Raw genomic sequence first — 15349 nt, 5'->3', positions numbered from 1 at the left:
AGCACTGTAGGAGAACCTTCACCACACGGACTGCAGTGGTTCAAGAAGGCGGCTCACCACCACCTTCTCAAGGGCAATTAGGGATGGGCAATAAATGCTGGCCTCGCCAGCGACGCCCACATCCCATGAACGAATAAAAAAAAAACACAGAAAGCAGTGGAGGCCAAGTCATTAATTATATTCAAGAAGGAGATAGATATATTTCTTAATGCTAAAGGGATCAAGGGATATGGGGAAAAAGCGGGAACAGGGTACTGAGTTAGACGATCAGCCATGATCATTTGGAATGGCGGAGCAGACCCGAAGGGCCGAAAGGCCGACTCTTGCTCCTATTTTCTATGATTCTATGATGTGAGGAAGTTCTTCTTCACAGGGAGCGATTAACACATGGAATGGATTTCCAGGTACAGTACTGAAGGCAGAACCCTGCAAACATTTCAAAACTGGTTGGATGCCTTACTGGGGAAATGTAGGGTCTTGCTGCATGGATAAGCCAAGAAGAGCCAAATGGCCTTGCTCATCTGTATCTATCTTGTAATCTTGAGCTTTCCAAGTTGGACTATTTTTTTTTAAACCAGGAAAGAGGATCTTGAAAATATTGGGCTGGAAGATGAGGCTGTTCATTGTCGAGTTCATTCCAGCAGGATTTGGATAAGGGAGTGCCTGGATGGCATCAGAACAAAGAAAAGAGGAAGTTCAGTCACTCTGCAAATCACAAAAGGAGTTTGGCCCCTCCGTCTTCATGGCACTGCTTCATGCGGTTTAACAGTAGACAAATGAATAATCCCAATGGAATTTCTTCAGCCCTCTGTCTATTGTTTCTCACTCACTACATTAATAGGCAGCCAGTGGTTTCCTAGATAAAATTAGGCCGCACAGGATTTTAAAAATGTTTTTACAGCATCTCCTTCAGTTTCTAACCCAATGTATCCGGTACCTCAGGATTTGTTTGCTTACTAAACTAAGACGTCATGAGAACGGGAAGTTATTCAGTTAAAACACCATGAGTTGCGTATTCAAAATATACTTTCCAGACACGAGTCTTTGAAGTCAATAAATAGCTTTAAATCTGCATCATGACTTAAAACATAATTTAGACTTCAGGATTAACATTTTTGTTTTTCTGAAAAGGACCCTTTGTGCCTGATTTAATTATATTTTACTCTGGTGCTTATGTACATTTATAAATCACAAAGAGATCAGTTTGCACCAAGGAAACCAGAAATCATGTTATAATTACAATGTCGTTTTTAAAATCTTTTTACCTTGCATGTTTTGCCTGGAACCTTTGCCCACAATTGGTGAAGTCCAACGTGACTTGGGCAGAAGCTGGTGCAGCCACCTGGAGTAAGAGGGAGAGGGGATTAACCACACTCTATTGTTTTCAATAAACTTTTTAAGAGAAAGCAGTTTGTGGCGCGGGGACAGCTGAGACCTGTGATGTGCGTCACCTGCAAACTATCAAAGCTGCCGGTGCATCACACAGATGGTCAGAGGAGGGCCGATAAACAGGTGGGCGTAAATTTAAAATCACCACCAAAAGAACATAGAGAGAGGTCAGGAGGATGTTTTTTAACACAAGGTCATAGAATGCCATACCTGAAACACTGGTGAGAGCAGAATCCGTCACCGCTTTTAAAAGGGAAGTGGATAAATAAAGAAAGAAAAGAAAGACTTGTGTTGAGATAACATCTTACACAATGTCAGGATGCCCCAAAGCACTTCACAACCAATGATGTACTTTTGAAGCAAAATCAAATGTACTGTGTATTATTTTTTGGCAATGCAGATAAGCAGAGCATCACTGTTGTAATGTAGGGGTTGAAAAAGAAAAATCTAAAACAGTATAGAGAAAGGGACTAATTGGATAGCTCTTTCAGAGGGCCGGCACAGACCCGATGGGCCAAATGGACTCCTTCTTTGCTGTACAATTCTCCGATTCTGTGTGTTAATAATTTTAGTGAGAAGAGGAAATCCCCCCCCCCCCCCCCACCTCCCCGGTGTCCAGGTAAAGTGTTCGAATGATGCAAAACAGGCAAAATTAACCAGGGGCCGCTCTTGTAGCAATCTCCACATTCCTCTGGGCAGGTGTGACCTCCACTCTCCCCAACCACACGTAGGGACTGCCTGTGCCTGTGCAGGTAAAGGCACAAACTTCAACTCACCTCCTGCCTCGTGGCGCAGGTGACAATGCAACAACATTGCACGTTCCTGCTATTCCTTGCTCTTTATGTGAGTAGATTTTTTTTTCGAACCATGAGATCAAACAGCCACATGGAGTGGTGTGAGAATTAGTTGTGTGTTAATCCAGTTGGTGTGTGGAATTTGTAGATTTCCAAAACAATCCATCAGCTGTTGATAGGTTTTTGGTCATGTGTACGGAACTCACTTGCCTGCCAGTCCCACACATGTGCCTTTTCGTTGTAACTGACTGGCATTCTCTGGTATGTCCTGTGGATTGTCACACATCTCCTCTAAAGGCACCTTTGTTGCTGCAACGGCAGAGCAGTGGAATGTCACACATAGTGACCACAACTCTGTAAAACCGCATCCTGTAATTGTACTGTGTTGCCAACATCCCAAGTGTTATGTTGGGTAGTTTGGTAACTTGTGTTGCTGAAGCTTTTAATGTGAATCCCAGCTTTATCTCACACACCACTCGGTGAAGTACGCAACTTTTTGCTTGGTGAATTGAAATACTTAACAGTGGGTTGGCAGCATGCTGTTCTTTATATCTTTGTTTGTGTTTTACTCTCTATTTCTCCCCTCTCACTGACCTGTGTGTCCCCCACCTCCTTTGTCCCACCATTGGTAGCACAGCCTTCAGCTTCCGCTGCCCTGCTCTGTGGAACTCCCTCTCTCTAAACCTCTCTGCACCTTTAAAAACCTCCTCAAGACCCATCTCTTTGACCTAGCTTTTGGTCATCCCTCCTAATCTCTCTCGTCCTGGCTTGGCAACTATTTTGGGATACCTCTTCCTGATGTCCCCTGGGATGTTCTTTAGGTTTAAAGCACTCTCAATCCAAATTGCTAATCCCTCCATGGCCTCGCCCTTCCCTATCTCTGTAACCTCCTCCACCCCTACAACCCCTGCATCCCCCACTTCCTTCACCCCACCACTGGCGGCCGTGCCTTCAGCCGTCTCGGCCCTAAACTCTCTAGAGAATTCCCACCCTCTACCTCTCTCTCCTCCTCTAGACTCAGCTTAATACCTACCTCTTTGGCCAAGCGTTTGGTCACATGTCCTAATGTCATTTTCTTTGGCTCGGTGTCAATTTTTGTTTGATAATCGCTCCTGTGAAGCGCATTGGGACGCTTTACTACGTTAAAGGCGCTATATAAATGCAAGTTGTTGTGGTAGCATCAGGGTTCAAATGTCACCGATACAGAATGTTCAGGACAGCTGTGCTGGATTCCTATTATTAAACCTACACTGAAAAGTCTGCTTGAAATGCGTGTGCTAAATCTTTCTCACTCTTTCTTTTTAGATGGGTGAAATTTGAAGAGAAGGTAGAGAAAGGAGGGGAGAGGTGGAGCAAGCCTCATGTGTCTACACTATCTCTACACAGTCTCTTTGAGCTGCGGACATGCCTCCAGACAGAGACAGTACTGTTAGACTTGGATGGATATTCCTTACCACAGATCATAGGTAGAACACTGTTTTCTTGTATTATGCTGTGAACTGGCTCAAAATCTTTGAAACCAATGCACGTGACCTGGAGTATAACCTGTGTGACAATGATTCCAACTGAATGGAAATAATACAGAACGCCTTCTGGCTTCTCCCTCTCATCAACACACCAAAACCATATGCCAATATTAGTGTTGATTATATTAAATATGACATGAGTCATACACTAATACAAAGCACATGGCTCCGATTAGCAATTTGATCAAGGACTCGATAAAATGGAGTTCTTCAGCCTTCAAAATAAATGTCTCAGAGGGGTCTTTATAAAGGTATACAAGATATTTAATGGGATTGAGAAAGTACACAATATTTAACGGGATTGAGAAAGTACAGGATATTTAACGGGATTGAGAAAGTACGAGTACCAGTGGATGTAGTATAATTGATTTTCAAAAGGTATTCAATAGGGTGCCACATAAAAGGTTGTTGCACAAGATAAGGGCTCATGGGATTGGGGTTAATATATTAGCATGGATTGAGGATTGGTTAACGGACAGAAAACAGAGAGTAGGGATAAACGGGTCATTTTCAGGTTGGCAGGCTGTAACTAGTGGGGTACCGCAAGGATTGGTGCTTGGGCCTCAGCTATTTACAATCTTTATGAATGACTTAGATGAAGGGACCGAGTGTAATGTATCCAAGTTTGCTGACGATACAAAGCTAGGTGGGAAAGTAAGCTGTGAGGGGGACACAAAGGGCCCGATATTAGGAGGGAGGCAGGTTGGCAGCGGGGGATTAACTGGGCGTATGGGTAACGCACCCAGTAAAATCAGTGGGTTCCCCACACGATCGTAAGTAAATTGAAGCCACTTACCTTGGCTTCCGGGTTTTGCGCTGGAAAGCTGCGCAGTGGGCGGACTGCGCACCCGCATCATTGGCTGTCAGCTGGAGGAACCCTATTTAAAGGGGCAGTCCTCCACTGACTGATGCTGCAGAAAATAGGCAAAATTACAGCATGGAGCAGCCCATGGGGAAGGCTGCTCCCAGGTTTAATGATGCCTCACTCCAGGTCTTACTGGATGGGGTGAGGAGGAGGAGGAGGAGGAGGAGGAGGAGGAGGGAGATCTTCCACCCGGTGGATGGGAGGAAGTGGCCCACCTCTGCCACCATGAAGGCCTGGCTCGAGGTGGCAGAGGAGGTCACCAGCACCACCAACATATCACGCACCTGCATACAGTGCAGGATGCGCTTCAATGACCTAACCAGGTCAGCCGAAGTGAGTACTCTTACTCATTCCCCTGCACTCCGTCTGCCACATCACCGCCCCCACCCCACATCTCCTTCTGCACTGCCAACACTACTCTATCACAAAACTCCTCACACCCACTCAAAGCTCATCCTCATCTTAGCTGCACTTAATCACCTCGCCAGTACTCATCCCACCACTACCACTCAACCCAATCCTCATACAATCTAATGGCTCTATCTCATACTCACCCTCTCATGCATCTCTTTCACGGTCAGCCTCACTCAACCTGCCACTACCTGTGCTGCAGCCACAGGGCATGCATCACATATGTGTTGTAGGAAGCGTAAGGCAAACGTGTCGTGAGCATGAAGGGGATGCACAAGGGTGTTTGAGGGTTTGTCATGGTTTTGACTTATATTTGATTTCTGATCAACTCACATTACATATTATATTGTCACCACCACTGCCACGTCTTGGCCATTCTTGACTGGCTTGTGCAATAAGGCCCTTTCATGAGGTTCTGCATGAACACCCTTGATGCCACCCATTGGGTCACCCTACAGTGGGTGTATGTGTAGTTGCACGACTACTTTGTGCAGGTGCCTGTTGCGCAGCACTGTGTTGTGTAGCTCCACGTGACGGAGGTGGACGGTGTGCCTGGCGAGGCTGGTGATGTTGCTCGTCCTCCAATGAAGTGATGAATGCAGTTATGGAACCCCTCCCCCTGCCCTCAGCCTGTCTGTGTGAGTGTGAGGGGGTCCGCAAAGTAGGTAAATGTGTTTGGACAGCAGAGTTCAGGGTGTGATGTAATAATTTTGAATGTGGAGACAACGGTGTAGCAGGCAAAACTTTGTCTGAGGTGACAGAGTGCCCTGCTGCAATGAATGAGGTATTACCCCCAATTTTCAAGGAATCCTCTGCATCTCCCAATGGCTGTTGACCGAAACACGTCTGCAACGACAGGGAGTGTTTTCCTCAGCATGGGAAACACGCTGAGGAAAGTCTAAAATCCGAATCCTCCTAAAATCTCCAACTAATGTGGTCTGTAAACGACCTCAACTACCCAAATAATGATCTTCAGTGGGATCCCGCCGGCTTTGATTGCCGCTGGGAGTCCCGCATGCGGGGGCTGCACGCGCACCGATTTGATTCATTGGGGAACCCGGAAGTGGGCGGGTTGGAGCCGGGCTCCGGACCCGCTCCAGGATTCCCCAATTTTAGGAGTCCCCCACCCCACCCCGTCACGAACGCACCCGCTCGGCCATCCGAAAATTGACCCCAAAGAGTCTGCAAAGGATATTGACAGGTTAAGTGAGTGGGCAAGAAGGTGGCAGATGGAGTATAATGTGGGGAAATGTGAGGTTATTCACTTTCGTAGGAAGAACAGAAAAACAGAATATTTTTTAAATGGTGAGAAACTATGTTCAGAGAGGTCTGGGAGTCCTCGTACAAGAAACACAGAGGGCTCGAATTTAGCAGGCCTGCGGGTTCCCAGCGGGTGGTCCTCCGGGAGCGTCGAAAACGCGGACGGGTAATTGTTCGCGTCCCCCACGCGATCGCGGGATAATTGGACCCATTAAGGCCTGCTTCCGGGTTCTGCGCTCCCCAGCTGCGTGCCGGCCGGCTGCGCATGCGCAGTACCGTCGACGCGATGTAGGAGCTCCAGTTAAAGGGGCAGTCTCCCAAAGCCCCTCCTGCTGCAAGCAAGAGGTCTGGGAGAATGGCTCAACCAAGGGGAAAGGCTGCGCCCCGTTTTTCAGATCTGGCACTGCAGCTGATGCTGGAGGGCGTGAGGAGGAGGAGGGAAACACTCTTCCCTGAGGATGGGCGCAAGTTCCCTGCCGCCGCAACCAGGAAGGCATGGGCAGAGGTGGCGGCGGAGGTGAGCAGCAGGGGCAACACCCCAAGGACTTGGGAGCAGTGCCGCAAGCGCTTCAATGACCTGACTAGGTCTGGCAAGGTGAGTACACCAACGCACCCTCCCACATCCCGTCCCCACCATCACGCCAAGCAGATCACAACCCCCTCCTGCACAGCCACCACTGCGCTCCATCAGCAATCCTCACAGCCACTCATTCACCATCCTCGCCGTGCACGCAAGTACCCACCGTCCCTGACCCCACCCGAACACTACCACACACCCCAATCCCCATGCAATGGGATGGGCACGTGGCCCACACTTCCTCCCATCCGTTCCGCGCCACGCTCAACCCAACCACACCGATGCTCGATGCGTCTCACGATGCAAGACGCACCCACTCACACATCTGTGTTTTGCCTTCACAGGAGAAGAGGAGCAAGAACAACCGCGAAAGGGCACGCACCGGAGGTGGGCCGCCGCAAGTGGTGGAGCTCACCGACGCAGAGGTGGAGGCGCTCGACCTCGCCCGCACGCGACATTGCCTGTCGGTGGCCGATGGCGAGTGTGTCGCTGCCGAAATGGGCGGTAAGGGAAAGCTGACACTCAACACCCATGATCGCGAGTGACCGTATCATCACCTGCCATCAGGCGCACTGTCAAGTTGGTCCACATGCCTCAAAGTGCCCTCTGTTCTCTTGCAGGTGCGTCTTTGGATCAAGCGAGCATGGAGGGCGATTCCTCAGAGGACATGGCGGTCTCTGAGGGTGCATCGTCACATCAGAGCCAACCATCCACCAGCGCAGAGACACGCACCTCGGTGGGTCCCCCTCGCCAACTAGTTGGGGTAGCACTTGGTGAGTCACTGCGCACGAGTGAGCATGAGCAGACCCTGGTGGCAGGGGCAGCCGCGGAGGGTCCGCGACGGAGGGAGCACTCATCTCCAGGCTCTGCTCAGCCGGACCCAGATGCTGAACCCAGGGGGCCACCAGAGAAAAGGAGAGTCGTCGAGGGCCACCAGCTAATTGCTGAGGTGCTGGCAGAGGTGCCGCGCGCATTGTCCACAATAGCGCAGGCGATGGAGGAGTCCACCTCCTGCATGTGGGCATTGGTGGCGCAGGCACAGGAGGGTACCGGCGACACAGTGTCGCGGGTAGGTGCGGGACTGTCTGCGGTGGAGGACAGGCTGGCCTCCCTCGAGCGTCACGCACAGCTCCACTTCGAGTCCTTGCAGGCCCTCACAACGTCTGTACGGATTCAGGGTGAGCAACATTCCGACGCCACCAACAGGCTGAGGGATACACTAGGGGTGGCCTTGCAAGGCCTCACACATGCCATCCAAACTGCCGTCCAGCAGGGTGGAAGGGGTGATGTGGGCCGAGGCCAAGAGAGGGATGATGGTGACCGGGGACATGGAAGCGGGGACGCCTCTCAAGGCGTCCCCACGTCCCACCCGTCGCCCACCTCTCAACCAGCACCCGCAATGGTGCCTCCTCTCCAGGTGGCCGAGTCTGCCCCTGCCCCGGTGCAGGAGGAGCAGTCTGTGGAGGTGCCCTCACGGGCACCGAAACCCAGGGGCCGTCCGCCAAAAGCATCTACCCGGTCAAGGCAAGAAGACGAGCAACCTGCCACTACCTCTGCTGGAGCCACAGGGGTAGCACCACGTAGGGGTTCCCGGAGAAGAATTCCAAAGGCCTTATAATCACAAAGGGAATACACCAGGGTGTTTATTATTTTGTACTTTGTTTCTTAAATGATGTCACATTCCACATATTAAATAGTCTATTCTCACCACTCCTGCCACCTCTCGTCCATTCTTCCGCGGCTTGTGCAGTAGTTGCGTTCCGTGGAGGCCATCATGACGGCGAACACCTGCTGCCACCCATTGGGCACACTGCTGTGGGTGCAGGATTACTGGCAGCACTCTTCAGTGGAGGGGGCTGGTATGGCCGCTCGCATGTGCAGGTGAGGAGATGCGAGCGCCTCGCAGTGTCTGACTCTAGGAGAACCGTTGACGTATGAGTGCGTCCCTGGCCCGGCGACCATCCCGGTGAGTCGCGGCTCGGCGCATGGGTCGTCCAACATCCTCGGGCGCGTCCTCCTCCTCCTCCTCCTCCTCCTCGCCCTCGCCTTCCTCAATGTGGGTGGCGGGTGTGGATGGGGCCTCCTCCAGCGGCACCCCTCTCTGTTGGGCCATGTTGTGCAGGGCACAGCAGACAACTATGATTCGTCCCACTCTGAATGGTGTGTATTGGAGCGCTCCCCCAGAACGATCAAGGCACCTGAAGCGCATCTTGAGAAGCCCTATGGTCTGCTCAATTGTAGACCTGGTAGCAGTGTGGCTGTCATTGTACCGACGCTCCGGCTCGGTGATGGGGTTCCTCAGAGGTGTCATGAGCCACGTGTGGAGGGGATACCCCTTGTCGCCGAGGAGCCAGCCGTTGCCGGCGTTGGGTGCCTGCAGGATGGGCGGGACGGCGGACTCCCTGAGGACGAAGGCATCGTGGCAGCTGCCGGGGTATCTGGCGCACACGTGTAGGAATCTCTGGCGGTGGTCACAGATGAGCTGGGCGTTCATGGAGTGATACCCCTTCCTGTTGATGAACAGCCCTGGCTCATGCGGAGGTGCCCGTATTGCGATGTGGGTGCAGTCGATTACACCCTGCACCCGTGGGAAGCCGGCCATGGCATGGAATCCAACCGCCCTCTCCATCTGGCTGCGCTCGTCCATGGCGAAGTTGATGTAGTGGGAGGCCCTGCGGAACAACCCATCGGTGACCTGCCTTATGCACTTGTGTGCAGAGGACTGACAGACCCCGGTGATGTCCCCGGTGGCACCCTGGAAGGAACCAGATGCGAAGAAGTTGAGGGCAGTGGTGACTTTGACGGCGACAGGTAAGAAGATGCTGCTTGGTCCATCAGGGAGCAGCTCGTCGTTAAGGAGGCTGCAGATGTCGGCGACTACCTGGCGATTGACTCTGAGCCTCCGTATGCACTGCTCCTCGGAGAGGTCCATGAAGCTGAGCCTCGCTCTGTACACCCTGTGCGGAGGGTAGTGCCTCCTGCGACGCATCTCTCTCTGCGGTTGCCCTCCCTCCTGCTGTGCAGGTGGGTGTGCCGCAGCACCGTGTTGGGGGGCCCCACCTCTCCGAGGCGGACGGCGTGGACTGTGAGGCTGCTGGGGCTGGTCATCCTGTTCGTCCTCCGACGGTGTCAACGCACCACCCATCTGGCAGGTGTTGGTGTGAGGGGTTGTGCAGGGTAGGTGGGTGGGTCCTCGGACTGGGGCTGCGGTTTCGTGTCGGTCTGTCCTCTGGCTTGGCGGGGGTTGGTGGAGGGCAGGGGTTGCCCTATGTGACGCGGTGGCCTCCTGCGTGGGTGAGGGCGCTCCCCCGTGGAGCGCACCTTGGCACCTGGCACAGGCTGCTGGCTGCAACACGCCTGGTTTGAAGGGTCCTGTTTCCCCCAGTGTGGGAAACTGACTGCTTTGACCGTAAAATCCCACACTTCCTCTTTTGACAGCTGCTTCAGCTCATTAACTGACCACAACGAGCAAGTTAAGTGCTCTCAAGTGGAACCCCGCTGGCTTTAATTGCCTGCGGGATTCCCACCAGCGGGGCTTGCGCGCGCAGCCCCGCACGTCAGCGCGGTACCCGGAAGTGGCCGGGATTTCGTCCGAATCCGGTCACGTGATCGGAGATCGGGATTTTCGGGGCCCCCCCGCTGGAAACCCGCCGGAAACCCGACCCTAAAATCGAGCCCAGAAAGTTAGCATGCAGGTACAGCAGGCAATTAGGAAGGAAAATGGCACGTTGGCCTTTATTGGAAGGGGGTTGGCGTACAAGAGATTCGGATTTTAGACTCTCCTCAGCGTGTTTCCCATGCTGAGGGAAACACTCCCTGTTGGGCTTTGGTGAGACCACACCTGGAGTACTGTGCACAGTTTTGGTCTCCTTTGCTAAGGAAGGATATACTTGCCTTAGAGGTGGTGCAACGAAGGTTCACTGGATTAATTCTGGGATGAGAGGGTTGTCCTTTGAGGAGAGATTGAATAAAATGGGCCTATATTCTCTGGAGTTTAGAAGAATGAGAGGTGATCTAATTGAAACATATAAGATTCTGAGGGGGCTTGACAGGGTGGATGCTGAGAGGTTGTTTCCCCTGACTGGAGAGTCCAGAACTAGGGACATAGTCTCAGGATTTAAGACTGAGATGAGGAGGAATTTCTTCACTCAGAGGGTTGTGAATCTTTGGAATTCTCCACCCAAAGGGCTGTGGATGCTGAGTCATTGAGTATATTCAAGGCTGAGATCAATAGATTTTTGGACTCTCGGGGAAATCAAGGGATATGGGGAACGGGCAGGAAAGTGGAGTTGAGGTCGAAGATCAGCCGTGATTTTATTGAATGGTGGAGCAGGCTCGAGGGGCCGGATGGCCTGCTCCTGTTCCTATTTTTTTATGTTCTTACGAAGACAAGATACTTCCTGGGAGAGAGAAAGTGGAAGATACTTCATGGGATAGAGAAAGTAAAAGATACTTCTTGGGATAGAGAAAGTAGAAGATACTTCATGGGATAGAGAAAGAACAAGATACTTCATGGGATAGAGAAAGTAGAAGATACTTCATGGGATAGAGAAAGTAGAAGATACTTCTTGGGATAGAGAAAGTAGAAGATACTTCATGGGAGAGAGAAAGTAGAAGATACTTCATGGGATAGAGAAAGTAGAAGATACTTCTTGGGAGAGAGAAAGTAGAAGATACTTCATGGGAGAGAGAAAGTGGAAGATACTTCATGGGATAGAGAAAGTAGAAGATACTTCTTGGGAGAGAGAAAGTAGAAGATACTTCATGGGATAGAGAAAGTGGAAGATACTTCATGGGATAGAGAAAGAACAAGATACTTCATGGGATAGAGAAAGTAGAAGATACTTCATGGGATAGAGAAAGAACAAGATACTTCATGGGATAGAGAAAGTAGAAGATACTTCATGGGATAGAGAAAGAACAAGATACTTCATGGGAGAGAGAAAGTAGAAGATACTTCATGGGAGAGAGAAAGTGGAAGATACTTCATGGGATAGAGAAAGAACAAGATACTTCATGGGATAGAGAAAGTAAAAGATACTTCTTGGGATAGAGAAAGTAGAAGATACTTCATGGGATAGAGAAAGAACAAGATACTTCATGGGATAGAGAAAGTAGAAGATACTTCATGGGATAGAGAAAGTAGAAGATACTTCTTGGGATAGAGAAAGTAGAAGATACTTCATGGGAGAGAGAAAGTAGAAGATACTTCATGGGATAGAGAAAGTAGAAGATACTTCATGGGAGAGAGAAAGTGGAAGATACTTCATGGGATAGAGAAAGTAGAAGATACTTCTTGGGAGAGAGAAAGTAGAAGATACTTCTTGGGAGAGAGAAAGTAGAAGATACTTCATGGGAGAGAGAAAGTGGAAGATACTTCATGGGATAGAGAAAGTAGAAGATACTTCTTGGGAGAGAGAAAGTAGAAGATACTTCATGGGAGAGAGAAAGTGGAAGATACTTCATGGGATAGAGAAAGTAGAAGATACTTCATGGGATAGAGAAAGTAGAAGATACTTCATGGGATAGAGAAAGTGGAAGATACTTCTTGGGATAGAGAAAGTAGAAGATACTTCATGGGAGAGAGAAAGTGGAAGATACTTCATGGGATAGAGAAAGAACAAGATACTTCATGGGAGAGAGAAAGTAGAAGATACTTCATGGGATAGAGAAAGTAGAAGATACTTCTTGGGATAGAGAAAGTAGAAGATACTTCATGGGATAGAGAAAGTAGAAGATACTTCATGGGATAGAGAAAGTAGAAGATACTTCTTGGGATAGAGAAAGTAGAAGATACTTCATGGGAGAGAGAAAGTAGAAGATACTTCATGGGAGAGAGAAAGTGGAAGATACTTCATGGGATAGAGAAAGTAGAAGATACTTCATGGGAGAGAGAAAGTGGAAGATACTTCATGGGATAGAGAAAGTAGAAGATACTTCATGGGAGAGAGAAAGTAGAAGATACTTCATGGGATAGAGAAAGTAGAAGATACTTCATGGGATAGAGAAAGTAGAAGATACTTCATGGGATAGAGAAAGTAGAAGATACTTCATGGGATAGAGAAAGTAGAAGATACTTCATGGGATAGAGAAAGTAGAAGATACTTCATGGGATAGAGAAAGTAGAAGATACTTCATGGGATAGAGAAAGTAGAAGATACTTCATGGGATAGAGAAAGTAGAAGATACTTCATGGGATAGAGAAAGTAGAAGATACTTCATGGGATAGAGAAAGTAGAAGATACTTCTTGGGATAGAGAAAGTAGAAGATACTTCATGGGAGAGAGAAAGTAGAAGATACTTCATGGGATAGAGAAAGAACAAGATACTTCATGGGATAGAGAAAGTAGAAGATACTTCTTGGGATAGAGAAAGTAGAAGATACTTCATGGGAGAGAGAAAGTGGAAGATACTTCATGGGATAGAGAAAGTAGAAGATACTTCATGGGAGAGAGAAAGTGGAAGATACTTCATGGGATAGAGAAAGTAGAAGATACTTCATGGGATAGAGAAAGTAGAAGATACTTCATGGGATAGAGAAAGTAGAAGATACTTCATGGGATAGAGAAAGTAGAAGATACTTCTTGGGATAGAGAAAGTAGAAGATACTTCATGGGAGAGAGAAAGTAGAAGATACTTCATGGGATAGAGAAAGAACAAGATACTTCATGGGATAGAGAAAGTAGAAGATACTTCATGGGATAGAGAAAGTAGAAGATACTTCATGGGATAGAGAAAGTAGAAGATACTTCATGGGAGAGAGAAAGAACAAGATACTTCATGGGATAGAGAAAGTAGAAGATACTTCATGGGATAGAGAAAGTAGAAGATACTTCATGGGATAGAGAAAGAACAAGATACTTCATGGGATAGAGAAAGTAGAAGATACTTCATGGGATAGAGAAAGTAGAAGATACTTCATGGGAGAGAGAAAGTAGAAGATACTTCATGGGATAGAGAAAGAACAAGATACTTCATGGGATAGAGAAAGTAGAAGATACTTCATGGGATAGAGAAAGTAGAAGATACTTCATGGGATAGAGAAAGTAGAAGATACTTCATGGGAGAGAGAAAGTGGAAGATACTTCATGGGATAGAGAAAGAACAAGATACTTCATGGGATAGAGAAAGTAGAAGATACTTCATGGGATAGAGAAAGTAGAAGATACTTCATGGGATAGAGAAAGTAGTAGATACTTCTTGGGATAGAGAAAGTAGAAGATACTTCATGGGAGAGAGAAAGTAGAAGATACTTCATGGGATAGAGAAAGAACAAGATACTTCATGGGATAGAGAAAGTAGAAGATACTTCATGGGATAGAGAAAGTAGAAGATACTTCATGGGATAGAGAAAGTAGAAGATACTTCATGGGATAGAGAAAGAACAAGATACTTCATGGGATAGAGAAAGTAGAAGATACTTCATGGGATAGAGAAAGAACAAGATACTTCATGGGAGAGAGAAAGTAGAAGATACTTCATGGGATAGAGAAAGTAGAAGATACTTCATGGGATAGAGAAAGAACAAGATACTTCATGGGATAGAGAAAGTAGAAGATACTTCATGGGATAGAGAAAGTAGAAGATACTTCATGGGAGAGAGAAAGTAGAAGATACTTCATGGGATAGAGAAAGAACAAGATACTTCATGGGATAGAGAAAGAACAAGATACTTCATGGGAGAGAGAAAGAACAAGATACTTCATGGGATAGAGAAAGTAGAAGATACTTCATGGGATAGAGAAAGTAGAAGATACTTCATGGGATAGAGAAAGTAGAAGATACTTCATGGGAGAGAGAAAGTGGAAGATACTTCATGGGATAGAGAAAGAACAAGATACTTCATGGGAGAGAGAAAGTAGAAGATACTTCATGGGATAGAGAAAGTAGAAGATACTTCATGGGATAGAGAAAGAACAAGATACTTCATGGGAGAGAGAAAGAACAAGATACTTCATGGGATAGAGAAAGTAGAAGATACTTCATGGGATAGAGAAAGTAGAAGATACTTCATGGGATAGAGAAAGTAGAAGATACTTCATGGGATAGAGAAAGAACAAGATACTTCTTGGGATAGAGAAAGTAGAAGATACTTCATGGGAGAGAGAAAGTAGAAGATACTTCATGGGATAGAGAAAGTAGAAGATACTTCATGGGATAGAGAAAGTAGAAGATACTTCATGGGATAGAGAAAGTAGAAGATACTTCATGGGATAGAGAAAGTAGAAGATACTTCATGGGAGAGAGAAAGTAGAAGATACTTCATGGGATAGAGAAAGTAGAAGATACTTCATGGGATAGAGAAAGTAGAAGATACTTCATGGGATAGAGAAAGTAGAAGATACTTCATGGGAGAGAGAAAGTGGAAGATACTTCATGGGATAGAGAAAGAACAAGATACTTCATGGGATAGAGAAAGTAGAAGATACTTCATGGGAGAGAGAAAGTGGAAGATACTTCATGGGATAGTGAAAGAACAAGATACTTCATGGGATAGAGAAAGTAGAAGATACTTCATGGGATAGAG

At 47.9% G+C, this 15349-nt stretch overlaps 1 protein-coding gene across 7 annotated transcripts in view; it reads left to right on the top strand.

Annotated features, from left to right (window-relative positions):
- Positions 1–15349, top strand: part of slc4a5a (solute carrier family 4 member 5a) — an 85453-nt gene that overhangs the window by 14660 nt on the left and 55444 nt on the right. For all 7 annotated transcript variants that reach the window (XM_068001259.1, XM_068001261.1, XM_068001258.1 and 4 more), the window contains one exon: positions 3489–3649. In XM_068001259.1, coding sequence (XP_067857360.1) covers positions 3489–3649 — 161 coding nt within the window. The remainder of the gene's footprint in view (positions 1–3488; positions 3650–15349) is intronic.

The sequence above is a fragment of the Heptranchias perlo genome, chromosome 20 (assembly GCF_035084215.1).
Source record: "Heptranchias perlo isolate sHepPer1 chromosome 20, sHepPer1.hap1, whole genome shotgun sequence".
NCBI classification, from domain to species: domain Eukaryota; kingdom Metazoa; phylum Chordata; class Chondrichthyes; order Hexanchiformes; family Hexanchidae; genus Heptranchias; species Heptranchias perlo.
Note: the sequence above shows the minus strand (reverse complement) of the source record. Positions and strands in the feature narration are given on the sequence as shown.